The following is a 21,379-nucleotide window of genomic DNA, read 5'->3' on the forward strand; positions in this document are numbered from 1 at the left end:
GACATTTGGTATTTTCGTGACGCAACTTTCGCCCTAGTAAATTTGTTCGGTAACGAAGCATAAATCGTTGAAGACATAATACTGTTAAATCGACTTTAGTGTTTGTTAAGGCGGAGATCTCTGTCTTACTGTTACAGAAGGTATATTTCACACGTGATTATCGTATTTACAAGAGCTGAGGGATCAATTAATTAAACAGACAAGAGTAGCAGTACTAAATCATAAATCTTTAATTGATTTCTGTGTTAATAAATCTTTTCACCGGCGGCTTATTTTGTTAATGCATTTTTATGGTACTCTTTGTTTTTTACTCTATATTTTTATATTTTAAGTTTTTTTTTTTTTTTACATGTTCATGTAAGAGGAGAGGAGAATTCGAATTAGTGACCTCCGCTTCATGAAGCGTAGCCCCCGATTGATACTATTTATAAAAAAAACCTAGATTTAAGCCGTACATATAGTAAAATGATTTGAGAAAGATGGGAAGAGTCTTTCTTTCCCGTCATTGTTTAGTAAAGAGATGGTCCAAGGACCAAATGGGACAAGAAGAAGCACGCCAACAACACCTTTCTATGACGCGTCTTGTCCGACTTATTCACGTCCGCTACTTTGATATTGGCCACCGACGGCCATAGAAACTTCATTTGAAGAAGGGGACCGATATCTTAAAAAACCAAAGAAAAAAAGGAAGAAGAAGGGAACCGACTACCGACTAGCCAATATTTTCCTTGATGAACTTGTACGTTGTATGATAATTGACATGATAATCCATGCAACAATTAACATGTTAGTCGCTAAAATGTAAGTTATAATGTAAAAGTTTATTTGACATTTAAGTTTGCGTGATAACTCAAACAATATTGCCACGCGATGGTACACGATTTACTCATTTTTATAAAATATAAATTATTAGGTAAATTTGTAAAAATTTATAGTATCTTAGTATTTTTCTTAGTTTTATTAAAGAGTCTTAACTAATTTGTTTATAGGTTTTTTTTTTTTTTATCCTTGTAATTCAATACTAATCTTACTAAGAGATTGAATTGTTAATGTTTTAGAGATTGACACACTATCAATCATTCCTAATACGGTATGGGATTCAAAGAAATTAAGGTTTTGCTTGATAATTCTTTTTTTTTCTTTAATTTTTTTTAAATAAAAATATTATTAATCAATTTAAAATACAAAAAAAAAACTCAAAAAAATAATCATTTTTAAAGCACTTTTTCAAATAAAAAGTCAAAAACCAATCTTAAAAATAAATAAATAAATAATAAAAAAGCCTTCAAAGGAGTCCAGTTTTTTTTAGAGTAAAGTTAGTTACCTTTGTCACCCATTCTGGTACTACTCCAGGGAAAACACGGCTTTAAAACGCGTTGTTATCATTAAAGGTATAATATACATTTAAATACATCTCCATCTTCAAATTCAGGCGATGTGAGACGTCCAATGACTGTTCACAACCCACAGCTGTAATGAGAGCTGCCTATTTGTCCAAATGTCATCTTCAAATTTTGCTGCCTACCGATATTGACTTTCTACTTGGTTGACCGAAATAATCCTCCCCTATCATTTTCCTTTTAATAATTTTTGAGTCTTCAAACTACAATCAGTCTACGTTAAAGAAAAAAATTAAGAACAGTAATTACAGAATATAACTTTGTTATTATTATAATATACCACCTCTTTAAAGCAGAATAAAATAATCACAAAAGTCATGCTTATTGTGTGAGCTTATGATGACATGAACCATGCAGGTAATCCCACAGTGATCACACGGTTTTATAATTATGGGTCCCATTCAAGAGACATGTTATTTCGCACTTATTTGGCTGAAAAGATTAATGCTAATTAAACACTTATTCCCCACTCTTTATTTTATTGGACCATTTATTAATTCTTGTTAAAATAATGAAAATAAAGAGCTAATGGCATTGTCATGCTAAAAATTACATTTTTATTTCATTAATATTTTAATTTTTTAATATAACAGTGTCAATCAGTATTCGGTATGATGAAATAATGATAAGATAAAAGTGTACTTTCTAGTATTAATCACGCAAAAAACTAGGAATCATAGCACTAATCATGGGTTACTGTCCATCGGTGTGGGCCGTGTGGCAACGGGTTTTTTATTTGGACAAAATTTTTTTCTAAATCGAGATAGAGAAAAATTTTACAATGTAGTCTAGTGGATTGATATTTCTCATCAGAGCATATAATTTAGAATGTGAAAATCATATACTTTTAAAAACATGTCAATTTAATAAACTGAATGTGATGAAATTTCTTTAATCTAACTCAGTTTAGAGAAATTTTTTTTTGGCTCCAATCATTATTAAGTTAGTTGCATTTCTTCCGCCCCAATTGTAACTTTATTAGAAAATTAATAACTTAAGTATGCTATAGAAAATTAAATATAATAAAATCATAGGTGAATAAAATACAGTCTATACACAACTAACTGATAGTTTGAACTCCAACAAAATTTTAGGTGAATAAATTATAATTTCTTCAAAGTTGTTTGAATCTAGACAATACTTGCTTTTTAGTTTCGTGTGAACATAACCTAAGATTAGTGTGTTTAAGATATCATTTGCTCCTATCTGGCTTGTCCTCTAAATTTCCAAGTCAAGGTCGCTAACTTATCCATTTTATCAGAGAAGAAAAATTATTTAAAATATGTTAATCAATTTTATAGGTTTTAACGAGGGTAATTACGTAATTTTATAGGTTTTAATGAGGTCAAAATTGAAATAGAGGGCATCAAAATCCCATGTGAGACGTACGTGGATGATTTCCATCTAATTAGACGAAAATTAGTAACAAATGGTCTGAATTAAAAATTTTTAAAACATATATTGTCAATTTTAAACATTAAAGTTCGAATTGAAAAACTTTTAAAACTTCAGGGGTAAAGAAAATTTAATCATTTTTTTCAATAAATAAGGTTCGACACATGAAATAAATTATTACGTATGTGTTATTGTTTTTTTAACGGTCTAATAATATACGACACATGTATATCTTCTATATGAGGTATTCATTGCTCTGCCACACAGCTTCTGGGGCCTTAGATTAATTGTGATAAATGATGGACCACTTGTGAAAATAGTCATCAATTATTGGAAACTAGAGGACAGGACCGCCCAGAATCTTTTATCCTACATATCAGTGTCACTCTGGTATACACTTGAATACTTGATGGTTGTATCCCCAAAACAAATCACATCACCACAAGATTTACACATGCTTCTTCCACAATCTACAGTGGTTTTATTCTTATGGCCATCCAATGATGTCGTTTGTTTCACCCACTTTATATTGTTATTGTGTTCTACTTTTCGAGCCGTATGAGGTTAAGGATTTGTTTGGATATACGTGCGATACTTAAAAAGTCAGTTAGAATAAAAAAGTATACATTTGGTAAAAAAAAAATTGAAAACGTTTTTAAAGGTTCAAAAAGTGATAAAAGCTTAAAATGAAACTTTTTTCAAAAAAACTTTATTGACTTAAAAACTTGATATCTCGTACACAATCTTCAAACATGCTCTAAGCATTTCAAACCAAATTTAATAAATGAATTGGGTCGGCCTCATTATGAGCTTTAGCCCCCATGGTTTCTCATTCTGAGCTTTTTTGAGCTAAAATATATATATATTTTTTAAAAAATAATTCCGTATAAATCCTAAACCCTACCCCCACTTCCTCCATAAAAGTATCAAAATTATTTTAAAATTAACTTCTTATATTTTTTTTTTCTCAAAAAGTATTTTAAAATGTCTTGGCAGGGGTGTTGGGTTGCTTCCACCGTGGCCGGCCCATGAAGTGAAGGAAGCCAAGCCTTTCAGCCCAAAATGAGTTGGGTTAGCCTGGTTATAATGGGCTCGGTCCGGAGAGATTTTCAAGACGGAAAGTTCGCCGTTATAAAAGTTATATAAGTTGCCTTTACAAGTGGCAACTGTAAATAGCGCTTTCATGATACGGAAAGAAAGCAAAAAGAAAGAAAGCAGCTTATATATTATATACTCTGGCGGGAAATCGCAACCATCCCAGTCAGCTTCCACCAGAAGTTTCTCTCCCAAACCTCGAAGCCGAAACCTAACCTTTCAACTTCTTCGTTCTATCTCTCCACTCTCCAAACCCAGTGATCTCTCTCCCTCTGGGACTCTGAGTGTGATCGTGACAAATGACGGTTTTGAGGTCTCGGGAAATAGTCCCAACGAAACCCACACCGAAAACGCCGAAAGCGGCGTTCAAAATCGAGCCTTCCACGCCCAGCCGAACGGACGGGCCCTCCATTCTCCAGTCTCCCACTCCACCAATGTCATCCAGCCCAAACCCGGATCCGAACACGACCCCGGTCTCTTCTGGGTTGGGCTCCGATTCGGTATCCATTTACGGGGTTAACCGGCGGCGGAGTCTCCGTCTCTCTTCGAAATCGGATTCCGGCGAAGGATCGGGTTCGAATCCGGCCCACGACTGCAAGAGGAAGAGTGTCTCCGGCGAGAGAGGCGCGTGCTTGAATGGGAATAGGGTGGAAGGAGAGAGTGCGGAGGAAACTGGTGGTGGGCTCTTGAGTTTGGCTGGAAATGGAGAAATGAGTTCTGATGTGATCGAGAAGAGGGTTAGGGTTCTGGACCGGGTTTGTGGATTAAGTGGAAATGGGTCGGGTTCGGAAGAAGAGAAGGATTCGAGGGGTTTTGGTGAAGTTGGGTTAGGTTCAAAATCGGCCAAAGGGAAGAAGAGGAAATTGGGTTTTGACGTCAATTTAGGTTTGGAATGTGCAAGGGAGGATGGAGAGGGCAAAGGGTATCGGAATTTGCGGTCTGGGAAGAGACTTGCAAAGAGAGGTATCAATGGTGTTGGGACTAGTGCCGTTGATGACAAGCTGGTTGATGAAAGAGAAAGCCAAGAAGAGGAAGAAGAAAAAGAAAAGCACAATGGAGAATTGGGGAGAGAACTAATTGGTATCGGGATTAAGAGAGAGGGGAAGGGTAAGGGGAGGCTGGTCCATGATGATTTAGTGTCAACTGCTTTAAAAGTGGTGGACCCCAAAGCGGATAATGCGAGTGGCAATGTAGTTGAGAATGAGGGTTATAAGTCGGTTAATGAGAGACGAGCTGGTGAAGGTAATGAAAAGGGGAAGAGAAAGTTGGGTGGTGCTAATGATGGGGGTGTTGTCATTGAGAAAGGTGTTGTTAAGGGCAGAAGGAGATTTAGCAGAGAAGAAAAAGGGAAGGGCGTGGTTCTTGATGGTTCTTTGTTACCGAATGGTGAAGGGGAGGGCCTTGTGTCTAAAGAGAAGAATTCTGTTGAAGATGTGGTTTCGGGTGCCGTCCATTCGGGGGATAATGTAGCATCACAGGTGGAAACGGAAGTTGGGCAGGCTAATGCAAGAGAGGATCAATCAACCAGGAGGGATTACATGGAACGGTTTCGAGAGATAGCAAGGGAAAATGCTTCTCGATTTGCTCTTTTTACTCATATAGGTGAAGGGGAGGACCTTGTGTCTTCTGAGGCTGAAGCTGAACCGGAATTTGAAGATTGGCCGGGTCCCTTCTCCACTGCTATGAAGATCATTAAAGATCGAGCAACTAAGAATCAGCGAGTGGGGAGTTCATACTTAGACAAGAGCAAAGCTGCATCAGTTACATGGGTTCCGAGAGATAGCCAGAATCGCCCAAAGCGGCCGGTTCCCTCACTGAAAGAACTGTCCTTGAAAATTCTTGCCAAGAATGCTGACGAAATTAAATCACTTGAAAATATTCCGGATGCTTTGAAGCACAAGCTAAGTCATTTGCTTTGTGATTCTCGGAGAATGAATAATCATTCTTTTGAGCTTCTCGTTCATGGATCACCTAGAGAGGTTCGCTTGAGGGATTGTTCATGGCTGACCGAAGAACAGTTTACAAAATCTTTTCAGAATTGTGACACCAGCAATCTAATGGTATGTTTATTTTGTCATATGATATGCTTGCAATATCTTGAAGGTTCATTGTATCTTTATTTGAATTCCTTGCATAATATGTTTAATGGCAAAAGGCTATGGTTCTATGCTTTTCAGTCTTGTGGGAGTTTCAGCTTAAAAGCTCATCTCGATGTTTGCATAATATGTTTGTGGTATATCTTAGAATAGGACTTCGTGAGATACTTGGAACCAACTTATTTAAACAACTAAACATTAGATTCCATGTGAGTGATCATGATAATCCTACTCGTAGTCATTGATTTATAACACGTACTTTAGGATGCTCATTTAGTACATTATAGCATGGTGTGCGTTAAGATCAATTTTTTGCTGCTTATGTTTTCATTCTGTGACATGATTATGCTAGAGCATTTGGTTTGCTTGCTTATACACACACACACACACATATGTATATGTAATATATAAATCTGTTTGTTGACGCTTTATTGGTGAACTTTATTAATCTAGTTGATGAGAAGTGCTTTGTTCTTATGATGTCCCTATTCTTTCCAATGCTTTTGTTAGACCAGGGAACAGCTAAAAATAATCAGTTTGTATGTCATTATGCAAAACATGAGTAAATTGTACTAACCAAAATTCTTAGTCATTGGTGCTCTTGGCGTGATACTGGTGTATTGCCACAAAACTTATGATGCTAGACTTGATATTTATTTATTTTCCCAGAAATGTTGATTCTTGATTTGCATCTGAGATGTATTTTATTTTTGCCTTGTTTCCTCAATTTTGTTCTCCCATCAAAAGCTTCGGTTGAGGTTGACTAAAGTAATTGTGAATAGACAGCTCTAAATCAGTTTTTGGACTTAATAATGGGCTTATTTTGGGAATTTGTTTTCCAATGTATGATTTTGGAACTCGGGTTGAATGCTTGTTGATTACAAACTTAGTTTCGCAATGTTACTGCTTCATACAAGAATAATCTTCTCACCTGGAGGTCATTGTTGTTTATTGAAAACGGGTTCACATTAATTTTGAGTGAAAAACATCCTTGTGATTTGAACACTCTGGATAAGCTCGATTTATTGTTTTGTGGAATCAGGTACTGCAACTTGACCAGTGTGGACGCTGCATGTCAGATTATATGTTACTTTCTACCTTAGCTCGGTCATCAAATAGCTTGCCTGCATTAACTGCTTTATCCCTCAGTGGTGCGTGCCGTCTTACAGATGTTGGGCTAGGGAAACTTGTTTCTTCTGCCCCTGCATTAAGATCTTTAAATCTCAGTCAGTGTTCCCTCCTCACATCCTCCAGTATTGACACTTTAGCCGACTCATTGGGATCAATTCTGAGGGAATTGTATCTTACTGATTGTCAAAGCATTGATGCTATGCTTATCCTGCCAGCATTGAAGAAGCTTGAACAATTACAAGTATTATCATTAGCGGGTATTCAAAATGTTTGTGATGATTTTCTCAGGGAGTTTATCGCTGCTCGTGGCCACAATATGAAGGAGCTTGTTTTGACTGATTGTGTGTACGTCTCTTTAGCACATCTCTTTGCAATGTTTTATTGATATTATCTTTAATGCCTTTAGGGATGATCATTCCTTCCTTTAGTTTCAGAGACTATGTTTATGGCACTGTGCTCCTTTAATTTTGCTGGTGGTTCCAATTTTTTGCAGAAAACTGACAGACTCTTCCTTGAAAGCCATCGCTGAAAACTGTCCGGGGTTATGTGCAATTAATCTCGAGAACTTGTGCAAATTGACAGATTCTGCTATAGGATATCTTGCAAATGGCTGTCGAGCAATTCAAACATTAAAACTCTGCCGCAATGCATTCAGGTATTTACATTTTTGAGCAAGTTAAAAATTTTCATTTTGTTGTACAGTAGAATGTAATGCATTATCACCCTGAATTTGTTATTGCTAGATAATGGGCATGGCGTGCTATGCATATTTGGATACGTAAACATGTTCGTTTTGTTTTTATTCTTGTACCGTTGATGTGATATAGGTTGTCTTACTGTTAATACAATATATATTGTCAAATGCTTACTGAACACGGGCTTGACGGTCTCTTCTGCATGACAGTGATGAAGCCATTGCTGCCTTCTTGGAAACCTCTGGAGAGTGTTTGAAAGAACTTTCGCTGAATAATGTCAAGAAGGTAATTTACTCACATCTCTCTCTGTATCTCTCTCTCATACACACACATGCGCATACACACAAACACATGCACACGCACACCAAATGCTAATGCACACACATGGGCATCCTCCCAAAGATACCTTAAAATTGATCACGTGGTTCATATATGGCTTGCATGAAGCAAAATGATTGCTGCTTGTGTTAGAATGATAAATGCCTGAATTTTCTGCTTTGGGTGACTCAGCCAATTTAGGTTATGATAATCTCCCTGCCTCTTGGTTTAATTATAGGCCTTAGGTCAAAGGGGTCTGTTGATTTTAATGATGCTCTCTTATTTATGTTTGGGGCTTCTGTGGCTTTATTCAGGTTGGCCGCAACACAGCCCTATCACTTGCCAAACGTTCAACAAGGTTGCATACTCTAGATCTATCCTGGTGTCGGAATATGTCAGATGAGGCTGTGGGTTTGATTGTAGACAACTGCTTATCACTGAGGGTGCTCAAACTATTTGGATGCACTCAGGTATATCCATTTTTGGACTCATCTCCAGGAGAGGGATCAAAGTTTTTTTTATTATGATCAGTTTTCTAACCACTCATACATGACTGTTCTGAAATTTTCAAGGCTCCACATTGTAGGATTTTAAGATAATTTGCCAGAAAATAGGTTTCAAGATGTGATGGTGCTTTCTTTTTTTGGCAGATTACGAATGTTTTTCTAGATGGTCACTCGAATCCAGATGTGCAAATTGTTGGCTTGAGGATGTCTCCAGTATTGGAACGTGTCAAGGTGCCTCATTATGAAGTAGAAGGTCCATTGCGTTATTCATTGGTGTCTTCTCCAATTTGATCTCTGTTTGGATAATCAGACATAATATTACAATTAACATCATACGGCAGCTAGGAATAACAAATAGAATACAACCAGTTACTCAAAATTTTCAATATCTAATGACTTGGAAAATCCCTCTCATCCCAAAGCTTTCTTTTTGCCCTGTGTCCCTATATAAACCAGTCACTTGCTTTTTAAATTGAAAGCAGTGTAACTAAATTGTACTGCAAATATTTTGTAAGCATAAACAAATGATTCGAGTAAGATGCTTTTGTTTAGCGATTCCCGTGGAACTCAATGACATGAAGTATGATTGGAGATTTTTCAAATAGATTGTGTTAAACTTTTGAGACTGTCCCATTCTCTTTAAAGCATAGACTATATTGTCAAATGGCCAATATGCATGGAAGGCAGAGCTGGATGTCACTAGAATACGATTCGTTTTTGCGTTCCACATAAGCGACTTGTGGACGCCCGACCCCCCCTTCTCCAATTTTTTCCTACTTTTTGGAAAAAGTAACGCTACACATAATATATGCATGTTTTGACCTACATGTTTATCGTTAAGAGTAATGTTAAAAATCAAATTTTTATTTCATAATGACTCTTGTAATCGGTCTTTGTTAGAAAATATAATTAAGGGTTAGTTGAGATATTATCTTTGTGCATTGTGTGATAGCTGTGGACCTATGGTATAAAAATATTTTTAACATAACTTTATTGTGGAGAGGATTTAATCACGGAGTTTTATAACATAAGTAATGTAGTTGTACTAGCAATTATATTTTTATTTTACATTTTGACATGTGGAATCGATCCTATTCTTTTTTAAAAAAAAAAGTCAAAAGTTGATTGGGACTTTGCTGCTTTGTTTTTTTTTTTTGTTTTTAAATATTTTAAGGGTCGAAGAGACGTGCCAGCATTTTTTTATTTGGAAGTCAGCTTGACCCACATGATTGTATTGTGTAATTTGTGTGGAATGTGTTGAACTGCTAAACCTTTTTATACAGATTGGCGTGATACTTATTATATTAATTATTAAAAATTTAGTCCTTAAGAAATAGTTCAAGCAATGATCACTAATTGAAATTCTTTTTCTCCTTCTTGTGTGGTCATGTAAAGAAAATATATATATATATATATATATATATATATATATTAAAAATTTAAATTTATTTATTAAATTTTGTTACTTAATTTACATAATAATAATAATAATAATTATGGAAGCACATGTCGTTGATGGCCGATTAGCCTTTTTTTAAACATGACGCGAGTGGGAGTGGAATGCCTTTTCTTCTTCTCCAAGCAAGGAGACGAACCCCACTTAGGTTTGCTCTGCCTCTCCCAAAGTCAGAGAGGCAAAAACCTAATCGAACAGCATCACTTTATAAAGAAGTCAGCAACGATGAGATTCCTGAGTCCTGGAGAAGAAGTCCCGCGTAGAACCCAGAAAGAAGGGCTTAACATGGAACCCTCCACCCCCGCCCAAACTTGCGAGTCCTCCTCCACTCTCCTACAATCTTCCCCTGCCAACCCAGAACTGGACGCTCTCATGTCGGACATAAATACGGTCATATCGGCTTCTGGAGCTGTTGATCAGCGCCGGAGGAGTTCCAGTCTCGTTTTCAAGCAGTTGAAACCAAACACCACTTTGGCCAATGACGAGAATAGATTTTGGGTTTCGACAGTTCAACGGAGCGGAGCTGAGTCGCCGGGTTTTGAACCGAGTAGAGACGAAGATTATGCGACTTCTAGTGAGTTTAAAGGGAAGATAAAGCTGGACTTGAATGTTGGTTTCTCCGGGTTCGAGGATGAACTTGAAGGAGGTAAAGGCAGCGATGATAAAGAAGGTGAGAAGATATTGTTGAGTAGTGGGAGTGTAGAGGTTGGTGTGGAGATGTTGGAGGAAGAAACAAGATCAGGGGATGCAGCAGGCGGTGTTAAGCGCAAAAGGTGTAGCAGAGAAGAGAAAGGCAAGCGAAAACTGGTGGAGGTCGATGAGGAGCTTGATGGAGAGGAATTGGTTATATTGGATGAAGAACCAAGTTTTTTTTACGGGAGTGGTATTCTCAAGCGTTGGAGAGCAAGTAGAGAAGAAAGAGAGAAGAGAAAACTTGTCATGGATGATCTATTGAGGAGTGGTATTGATGTAATAGAACTTGATTCAGAGCCTGAAGCAGAGAATTCAGTTTATGATACCCAAGGGAGAACAGAAAATAAGGAAGATCAATGCAAAAGAACAGTGAGTGATGTGAGTGAAGAGGGTAACATTAACATAAGAGGGAATGAATCAAAGGGAGGGGAATACAGGCAACGTCGGTTCCTTGAAGTGGCTAGGCAACAGGCACAGCATTATGCAGTTTTTAACGAAAATCATCGGTCTCTTGGTGCTGAAAGTGAGGGGACTTCTTCTTCACTAAAAAATAAGTCCACAAATGTTAATTGGGTTCCAAGGAATAGTCAGGACCATCATCGCTCGAAGCCGTTGGTCCCTTCACTTTTAGAGCTAAGCATGAAAATTCTTGTCAAGAATACTGATGCAATCACTTCACTTGAAGGTGTCCCAGATGAAGTGAAGAATAGGCTTAGTCAGTTGGTATGTGATTCTAGGAGAATGAACACTCATTTTTTTTCCCTCCTTGTCTGCGGATCCCCTGCAGAGGTACGCTTGAGGGATTGTTCATGGCTAACAGAGGAAGAATTCACAAAATCTTTTGCGGATTGTGACACAAAACATCTGATGGTATGTTTTTTTTTGTTTATGAAACTATATGTTAAAGTTCATAGGGCTTCTGATTATCATTTAAATAGAATAAAAAGTTCACTTGATGTTTGCTCAATTATGACCCAGGAAAATGTAATAGAATTTTATTGGACACTAGTAGATTTCTGAACGTGAGATTTGGTTAGAAAAAACATTGATGATCCAATTGGTTGTCATTGATTCATAAATAGATAGTTTAGATGCCCGTTATGCACTTTGAATGAGTACACTGAGATTAATATAGACTAAGGCTCTCTCAAGCTGTCTTTGACATGACATGCGTGTGATATAAATGTCTTGTTTGCTGGTTCTTCTGCAGTTTCTGAAGAGAAATATATGCAATACAATTTTTTTTTTTCCTAGGCATTCGCAGCTAATGGATGACAATCATTGTAGCAAATATTTTGTCACTGGTATATGAGATACAGTCTGCTTTGTTTTATTTATTTGACATATAGTCTGCTTACATAGGACAGCATAACAGTGCTTCTCTTATGTCTCAAAAAGCGCATTACTTGATTTTGTGTCAATTACACCAGGATATTTGAAGTAGACTGACCAGAGTTCTTACTAGAACTTTTAGCAGGCACATGCGTATTGCTACAGAAACCATAAAGCTAGACAAATCTCTGAGTAACTTTCCCTAAAATGTTATATACATTACCTTCGTCCGAGACATCATATGCTGATAATCACATTTTCTTTGACTCTATGCTTGTTGGAAGAAATCAGAGCTTCATTGGCTTGATTTTCAAGCATCTCTAACCATCTGTGGCTTATATTTTGGGCCTATCAGTGGAAATTTATCATCCCGTGTATTTATGGTTGAGAAAATAGTTTTTCTTCTAACGCAAGGGTCCTTTTCATGAAAGGCCAACATTGTTGTTTATCAATTGTACAGGTGATCATTTCTATGCCTAGGGAGAATGGACTAGAGGAGCTTCTTGTCTCCTACTGACTCATATTTTCTGGATAAGCTAAACTTGTTTCATTTCATTTTTGTTGAATCAGGTATTACAACTTGATCAGTGTGGGCGCTGTTTGCCTGATTATGTATTACAAGCTAGCTTAGCTCGGTCACCAAAATGCTTACCAGCACTAGCTATTCTATCCCTCCTTGGTGCATTCCGGCTTTCTGATGTTGGGATAAGTGCACTTGTTTCTTCTGCCCCTGCACTAAGATCTATAAATCTTAGCCAGTGTTCACTTCTCACCTCCATTAGTATCAAAACATTGGCTGACTCATTGGAATCAAGTCTGAAAGAATTGTACATTGATGATTGCCAAAATATTGATGCTATGCTTATTCTGCCACCATTACAGAAGCTAAAACATTTAGAAGTGTTGTCATTAGCAGGCATTCAAACTGTTTGTGATGATTTTATTAGAGAATTTATTACTGCATGTGGTCACAATATGAAGGAGCTTGTTTTAACTGATTGTGTGTAAGTTTCTTTTAAGTAATTTGTCTATTAAATGCTTTTATCTTTATTCTTAGAATGTATCTTACATAAGAACTTCATGCTAGCTGTTTTAAATCTGGTGCAGGAAATTGACTGATACTTCCTTGAAAGTTATTGCTGAATCCAGTTCTGGATTATGCAGACTTGACCTTGCTAACTTGTGCAAATTGACAGACTCTGCTGTGGGATATCTCGCTAATGGTTGTCGAGCAATTCAAACACTGAAACTTGGCCGTAATTCATTCAGGTTTTTGCCATGATAAATTGATTTTCCTCCATAGTAGAAAATAGTAAGTTATCACACTAGATTTGTTTTTTTCCCTTCAAAGGGGATTCATGTTACCCACCCTAGATTATATGGGATTAAAATAGCAGTGAACTTAAGAGAAGAACACTTTAGTGGTGGCACTTTTACTTCCTAATAACATATTGTTTGGATGAATCAAAGGAATCCCTGAAAATTACTGACCAATGGTTTACATCGTTTTGATGGATCTATAATTGGTCCAAAATTATATGAGAAAGACCCTGGTGATGGATTTTGACTTTATACCCCTGCTTTGTTTTAAGATTTTTGCTTGTCGGAGAAATTCTTTCTCTGCAGACATATATAACTTTGAATTATTTCTAGTTTGCTTAAATTGTCAAAAAATAAATAAAAATTGTTTATAGTTTGCTTATGATTTCGCTTCAGATGCTTACTGCAACCAGTTTTGGCTTTCTCCAAAAGAAAAACTAATTGAAATTATTTTCATGCATGTCAGTGATGAAGCTATTGCTGCCTATTTGGAAACCTCTGGAGAGTCCCTAAAAGAACTCTCCCTGAATAATTTGACCAAGGTACCTTAATAGTCCCCCCCTCTCTCTCTATAAGTAACGTTTATCTAAAAGTTTTTCTTTTTCACCTCATTGCTACTTAATATTGTATCAAACGCTTTTAGCCATAACCTCGTGATGCAAGAATGCAACATCTACCTGTATATTCTGCTTCTATGCCAGTTCTTGGTCAATTGGGCTAGCAAATTGGCTCATTTTATGTTTAGCACTAGTCCTTGGGTTGAAGGGTCTGCTGGGATCACTGGTTAATCCTTTAGATGATTGATGAAATTCTTTCTTTGTTGATGGGGACATGCGCAACATTTTCCAGGTTGGCAACAAGACAGCCATGTCACTTGCTAGACGCTTAAAAAAGTTGATAAACTTGGATCTGTCTTGGTGCCGGAATTTAACAGAGGAGGATTTTGGTTTGATTGTGGATGGTTGTTTGTCACTGAGGGTGCTCAAAGCTTTTGGATGCACTCAGGTTTGTATCCTTTGTCAGACTCCCCTCCTTGACAGAGAGTTAATGCAGTAAATTTTCAATATCATTATCAGAATTATGTCTATTCCTGAAACAGTGATCATGATCTTTTTAAAAAGAAAACATCTAATGCCTCTGCTAAAGTGTAGGCTGCATGAAATTGACCTACACAATACTACATCATAGTATGGAAATAAGATCTTGTGCAGGATAATTTAAGTAATGGTGCTCTGTTTGCAGATTACAAATGTTTTTGTGGAAGGTCACTCCAATCCAAACCTACAAATCATTGGTCTGAAACTGTCTTCAATATTGGAAAATCTCAAGGTGTCTGATCCTCAACAACTGCTGAAATATTCCCCGTTGCCTCTTACTATCTGGTCTTCATTTGCATCATCAGATGCATGAGATTGGCATCCGGTGGCAATGCATTTTCTCTTGTAAACTCATTGCAGTATCATACTGTATGTATGTATAGTCAAAATTGAAGTGGAAAGATTAGCATTAGAATCACTAAAATTTTGTTCATTGTTATGCTTCTCTAATAATTCCAGTTGTGGAAGATTCTTGTATACATTGTATGTGGATCGGCTTCTGATATTGCATCTAGGTGATACCATAAACAATAATAATGAAGATTCACGTCCAATTGTATGTGGCTTCAGTGTATTCCTTGGCGTTTAAGCCAAAGGATGGGGGTAGCATTTGGGTTTTCTCAAGGTTTCTTCCACTATTTGGTGAAAAGAGAAGTAAATTTTTTGAACATAAAAATAATAATAAAAAAGAGAGGTTACAAAAAGAAAAATGGGTTAAATTATAACTCAATTTGCAATATTTTAACCTGTTAAATCCGACGACAAAAATGGGTCATATGCGATGGAAAATATCTATTATACCCCTATTTATATGTGAAAATATAATTATGCCCCTCCCCCGCACCCCCGCGAAAGAATCAAAATCAGATTTCTCTCCAAACTTGTTGGTCCACAAAACTCACTTCACCCAAATTATAAAGAAGAGTCGGTGATATATCAAGCGGGACCATTTGGGATGTCTCAAAGTTCATGTCGGCTACAATCTTGAGGAAAATCGAACCCGTTGCTTCTGTCCCATTGCATTTCCGTCTTAGCCATCACTCCCTCCCTTTCAACTACCTTTTGAATTCTTGTTCCTCTCTATCAGACCTCAAACGGGTCCATGCTCTGATCCTCACAAATGGGTCGCACCGAAACCTACTCCTCTCCACCAAGATCGTTGCTTTGGCCTCCGCCTTGGCCTCCACCATGGGCTACGCACGAAAACTGTTCGACAGAATGAACGAGAGGGATGTATTTCTTTGGAACACTTTGATTAGGGGTTATGCTGATCTGGGTCCTTGCCAAGAAGCCATAGCTCTTTACAGAACCATGCATCATACGGGATTGTTACCCGATAACTATACCTTCCCCTTTGTGGTTAGGTCTTGCGGGGTGCTCTCGGCTTTGACGGAAGGGAAAGAAGTGCACTGTAACATAATTAAGAATGGGTTTGATTCAGATGTCTTTGTTCAGAGTTCTTTGATCAGTATGTATGCTCAAAGTGGGGAGACTTCGAATTCGGAGATTGTTTTTAGTGAAATGGTTGTGAGGAACATTGTTTCTTGGACGGCGATGACAGCGGGTTATGTGCAAAATGGGCTTTTTAAGGAAGGGTTGGGTGTTTTCAGGGAGATGGTGGCTTCAGGAACTCAGCCTAATGCAGTTACGCTTGTGAGCATTCTTCCTGCATGTGCGGGTTTAGAATATTGGGGTTTAGGAAAGTTGATTCATGGTCATGGAATCAAAGTGGGAGTGGACTCAGATATTTCGCTGATGAATGCTTTGATTGCGTTTTATGGTAAGTGTGGAAATGTTGATACAGCCAGATCTCTGTTTGACAGGATGGTGGTAAGAAATCTGGTCTCATGGAATGCAATGATTGCCGCATATGAACAGAATAATGTTGGGAGGAATGCGATAAAGCTCTTCCGTAGGATGCTAAATGAAAGGGTAGAGTATGACCATATAACAATGGTCAGTGTTATTATAGCCTCTGCTAGTTTGGGAGCATTGAATACTGGAAAATGGTTACATGAGCTTGTTAAAAGAAAAGGTTTTGAAACACATGATTCAATAACAAATGCACTTATTGATATGTATGCAAAGTGCGGGAACATAGATTTGGCCAAGGATGTTTTCCAGAGACTGCCTCATACAAGTGTTGTGTCCTGGAGTTCAATAATAGGGGCTTGTGCATCTAACGGCCACGGGTATGATGCTCTCAATCTCTTTTCCAAAATGAAAGAAGAGGGAATTACACCAAATAGCTTCACTTTCACAGCGGTTTTGACTGCTTGTAGGCATTCAGGTCTAGTAGAAGAAGGGAGGAAGCATTTTGAGAGCATGATAAAAGAGTACTCAATCGTGCCTGGTGTAGAACAATGTGCTTCTATGGTTGATCTTCTTGGTCGAGCCGGTTGCTTGAAAGAGGCTTATGAATTTATTGAGAGGATGCCACTTGAGCCAGATGTGAGTGTTTGGGGAGCTTTGCTGGGTGCCTGCAGAATTCACAGCAACGTGGAGCTAGCTGAGCTTGTGGCAGACAGGCTGCTTCGTTTGGACCCCACAACTGTTACCTTCTATGTCCTTATGTCAAATATATATGCTGAAGCTGGTAGATGGGAAGATGTAGTGCGGTTGAAGAACCTGATGAAGGTTAAAGAGTTGAAAAAGATACCTGGCCTTAGTTTGGTGGAGGTGAATCACAAGTTCCATACGTTCGTGTCAGGTTCAAGATCCCGGCGTCTCTGAGTGGCATCATCAAGTAGATAATGTGAATACAGCAGAGATATGATTGATGGCATTCAAGCTTTTGAAGACTGAACCTGTTAACTGAAATTCGGTGGTGTTATACTGTTCTGTATGGTGTTGTAAACTTCAGGGACCATCATGATTGCTTTGCTGGAAAGATGAAGTAGGTTTTCAAGGAGCAAGAATTATATCTTGATCAAGAGGTTTTTGTACATCAACTCAAATACTCAAATGAACTTCTGTTCAGTTTTCGAAAGCTAAAAATGATTGTTTCTAGTATAAATAGTTGGGCTGTAATTGCCGCTCACGCTTCACAAGTTTATAATATATTGCAGTTCTTTATTGTATGCAGTGGGACTGATTTTCATGACTAGTAAAATCCTTCTTTATTTCTTATCGTCCTTTTCTTCTATTTTTACAGTATTTTCTTCTCAAGCCTCGTATCCTGCTGATGGGCTGTGCACATTTTTTCCTGCGTTATGAGAAAGTAGTTTTCTTCTCAAGCCGCATAATTTAGCGTCTTTATTAACATAATATCATAATACCGTCCCATAATTTTGAAAGATGAGTTCATCTTTTGTTTTACCGTGAAACTGAGAAGACAGAAGAAAAAAAAAATCCATTAAAAAGTAGACCATATTCTCTTGGAAGCAAGAAATCTTACAATTAGTTTATAAATACATCACATTATATATAACAATGTTGCCTTTAGCAGGCAATAATGGCTTATCGGTCATTCTTACATTACAGGAGGAACTTGGGAATCACCGCCGCAATTCTGGATTGCCTGTAAACATTTAACATGAAGTATGCTACAATCTGTGTACAATATATTGGTTGCTGTCATCACACAAAAGAAAAAAAAAAGAATAATTTGTGTTGAAAGAGTTCCTATGTCTTGACACAAAGCAAGTAAGTTTGATCTTCTAACAATTGAGAGCTTGCCTCTTCGACCATCTGATCAAGATTGTATAAGATGTTTCAGCCCATCATCTGAAAAACAAAAGGCCAGAAGTACAAAAATTAAATTAGCTGCATTGACATTACCTCAAATCCCATCTTTTGGTAAAGTTCCTGTGCAGGCATGTTGCTTCTATGCACATGCACATATACCTGTTCCACACCTGCCACAGAGTGAACAGATCAGAAGAGAAATTCCTCTTATTTTAATTATCTACTCTGTATCAGACATTTTAAAATTTCTATATTGTCAAGGAAAGATGGCATGTTTCAAATTTTTATCTCACCATCTGATTTGGCCGATTCAATGGCAAAATGCAGCATGTTCCTTGCAATACCCTGGCGGCGTGCAGATTTGGCTACACATAAGTTTGCAACATAGCCATATCTGTTTGAGCTGCAGAAGAGAGGAGCTTTCACCCGTTCCTGTAATACCAATTAATTGCATTTCCAGGTCGGTCAAAGAATTGGCCTAGACAGAGTTAACACATGGAATAAAGTTTCAAATGTAACCAAAACACAATTGTACCCCAGGGAAAGTCTCTCCATGCAACAAATACCGGATGTTCAAATCAAGGGTTCCAACTACACTTTTCAGCACGGTTCGTTTCGCATTCCTCACTTCCTTCTTAACCTGATAATTAATGCCAGAACACCATATGAGGAGCTTTAATCTCATTGCACAACCAATGAATCAATCATCGTTTTCCCGTCATAATAAAGAGAAATCAAGAGAAGCTTATATTATGGTCAGCCAATTAATTAAACTCACCATTACCAACGTGATTCAACCAACATTCAAACTAAATCAAACCAAAGGGTGTGATCTTAGTGGATTTGGTTTCGTACCGTGACAATACATGTGTATTTCTGCCCCGGTGGCCCTCTGCATCGGCTTTTTATGACATTAAATTCCTATACAAATAAGAAGTACTACTTAAGAATTTCATGCATGAAAGATACTCCACATAAGTTATATCAAACAACTTAAAAAAATAAGTATGACGATATCAAGGTCCTACCTGATCAGCAAATTTCCTTTTGAAGTTATCAACATATCTGTGTTAATCAAGCATAGCTAGAATTAGTGGTCAGTCTCCAACTCTTCCTCTTTTGTATGCATAAATGCAATTATCCCCATCAGAGGCTGCCAAGTGCCAACTATTGGGAGGGCCTCATAGTAAGCAACCTAATTAACTGTGACGGACCAAAATGCTGAACTATTCTTGATTGTTAAACTCTTTGTTTCCTCTATCATCAACGTTAGTCGATTTCTCTAAAAATTGACAGGGTAATTGTCTGCATTTAAGCTTAATACGAATGATGCTTAATGGTAATTTTCAAGAACCCAATGGACCCGATTAGGCTCCACTAGATTTTCTATGGTGACTCCACAGTGAAGCTATTAAATTCCTAACTATTATCTTTGATTAAATACTTCAAGTTTTGCCATCTCAATACACAACATAGTCAGAAACAATGAATGACGGAAAAATTAAGGATCTTTTTTTCAGGCAACTTGTTCCAATTTTTTCATAAAACAAACCCAAAAAAGAAAGGGAAAAACAAACACATGCAAAGGACAACATGAGCATATGAAAGCTTTCTATACCGTTCGTTTGTTCGATTTTCCCAGTGAGTCTCTGCTCGTAGCCATGCTGCTGTCTACCACACAACAAAAAATAAAAAAAAATAAAAATAAAAAATCATTCGTGAACATAAAACCAAACGACCAAACAAGGAAAACACACCACGAGAATATATGTGGTTTTTTTTTTTTTTTTCCTTTTGGTGATCAATCACCTACCCAATACTCTTCATCGAGCACGGCCTCTCGCGCCACGAACTGTCCGAATTGAAATCTTTTCTCTTGAACTAATTCCTTATCCGATGGCTGCAGCCGATCGAACCGGAGATCGGACGGCGTCGACGATTCCAATTGAGGAATCGACGGCTTTGGAATCTCCACCAAGAGCTCTTCCTTCTTCCTTGTATAAGAAGAAGATTTCGAATCCATTGCCCTGTGAATAACATTGAAAAACCAAAACTTTATATGCATAAATTCATACATATAATTAAAGAAAAGAGAAACTGTCTGTATGTAAGTATGTAACTCACATTTTCCAAGAGGCCGTGATTCTTTGAAATTTGCGATGATTTGAAAAACCCAGACGGGGAAATGTCAGGAATTCAGCCCTGTGAATCGGAATCGTCGACATCGGAGCTTTGCTTCCTCCAGAATTTTTCCTTCCACTCCTGCTGTCCGGTTTCTCTTCACTGGGCAAAACTCTTTTCTATCTACAATCCGAAGACAAAACTCTCTCCTTTCTCTTGCAGAGAAAGAAGGCTTCCTTGTCTCTGCAGAGAAAGATTTGCCTTTACCTTTCTCGGGCTCGCAATAGAGAGAGGGAGAGAGAAAGAGAGGATAAGAGAAACCTTATAAAGCTATTTATGGAATTATGGACAGAGAGGCAACTGCCTTTAGAAAGTTGAAAAAGAGAAAAAGGTGTTCGACCCTGCAATCAGTAAAGTTGACTATGGGAACAAGATGAACTTGGATTTTTTTTTTTTTTCTTCTTTTTCTCAATGCGATTTTTTGGCTTCAGGAAAAATTACAGTTTTCTCCCTTAAAATTATTTTAACAGTATTTTTCAATTTAAACACCATAGTTTTAATTTTTGCAATTCACTTTCACAAAATTTTAATTTTTTTCAATTCGACCAATATTATCCAAAAATCTCCATATTACCCCCAATTTTTTTTTTTATATATATATATAAAACAAAAAAACAAAACAAACTTGGAGGTGTAAAAATGGCTAGATAATTTTTTTAATTTTTTTTTTATAAAAAATAAAAAAATTATGGGCAATATAAAAAGTTTTGGATACAATTTGTCAAATTGCAAAAATTTGAAACTTTAAGAGGTAAATTGCAAAAATTAAAACTTTGGTATTCGAATTGAAAAACGTTATCAACTTTAAGGGAGTAAACTGTAATTTTTCCTTCACTTTATTACTTAGAATTTTTAAAAGGAGTTGTATTGTATCTTATTGATATTATTTTGAAAGGATAAAATCTAAATAATTTAATTAATAATAAAAACTAAAATCTAGAAATCTCCACATCATAATTTCTCTAAAAAGGAAAATT

At 37.1% G+C, this 21,379-nt stretch overlaps 3 protein-coding genes and 1 pseudogene across 5 annotated transcripts; 3 read left to right on the top strand and 1 right to left on the bottom strand.

Moving 5' to 3' along the window:
- The first annotated feature begins 4,017 nt into the window (after positions 1-4,017).
- LOC132166721 (uncharacterized) lies at positions 4,018-9,256 on the top strand. Its single transcript, XM_059577593.1, has 6 exons — positions 4,018-5,950; positions 7,029-7,462; positions 7,611-7,772; positions 8,022-8,097; positions 8,445-8,600; positions 8,781-9,256. Exons 1-6 carry the CDS (start codon positions 4,190-4,192, stop codon positions 8,925-8,927), a joined length of 2,736 nt encoding a protein of 911 aa, XP_059433576.1. The 5' UTR covers positions 4,018-4,189; the 3' UTR covers positions 8,928-9,256.
- Positions 9,257-10,204: 948 nt separating this feature from the next.
- Positions 10,205-15,088, top strand: LOC132166489 (uncharacterized). Of its 3 annotated transcripts, XM_059577309.1 has the most exons (6): positions 10,205-11,655; positions 12,688-13,121; positions 13,225-13,386; positions 13,904-13,979; positions 14,287-14,442; positions 14,680-15,088. In XM_059577309.1, exons 1-6 carry the CDS (start codon positions 10,318-10,320, stop codon positions 14,845-14,847), a joined length of 2,334 nt encoding a protein of 777 aa, XP_059433292.1. In that variant the 5' UTR covers positions 10,205-10,317; the 3' UTR covers positions 14,848-15,088. The 3 variants fall into 3 exon arrangements, with proteins under 3 accessions (XP_059433292.1, XP_059433293.1, XP_059433294.1); XM_059577310.1 differs by lacking the exon at positions 14,287-14,442; XM_059577311.1 differs by lacking the exons at positions 14,287-14,442; positions 14,680-15,088 and having other exon boundaries at positions 13,225-13,429; positions 13,904-13,976.
- Positions 15,089-15,448: 360 nt separating this feature from the next.
- On the top strand, positions 15,449-17,661 carry LOC132166090 (pentatricopeptide repeat-containing protein At1g08070, chloroplastic-like; annotated as a pseudogene).
- A 228-nt stretch (positions 17,662-17,889) lies between these two features.
- LOC132165606 (GCN5-related N-acetyltransferase 6, chloroplastic) lies at positions 17,890-20,735 on the bottom strand. The gene is made up of 9 exons (XM_059576239.1): positions 20,346-20,735; positions 20,035-20,248; positions 19,840-19,892; positions 19,250-19,286; positions 19,077-19,142; positions 18,757-18,861; positions 18,515-18,653; positions 18,315-18,391; positions 17,890-18,224 (listed from the first exon to the last, which is right to left on the bottom strand). Exons 1-9 carry the CDS (start codon positions 20,444-20,446, stop codon positions 18,159-18,161), a joined length of 858 nt encoding a protein of 285 aa, XP_059432222.1. The 5' UTR covers positions 20,447-20,735; the 3' UTR covers positions 17,890-18,158.
- Between the last annotated feature and the right edge of the window lie 644 nt (positions 20,736-21,379).

The sequence above is a fragment of the Corylus avellana genome, chromosome ca11 (assembly GCF_901000735.1).
Source record: "Corylus avellana chromosome ca11, CavTom2PMs-1.0".
Classification (NCBI taxonomy): Eukaryota; Viridiplantae; Streptophyta; class Magnoliopsida; order Fagales; family Betulaceae; genus Corylus; species Corylus avellana.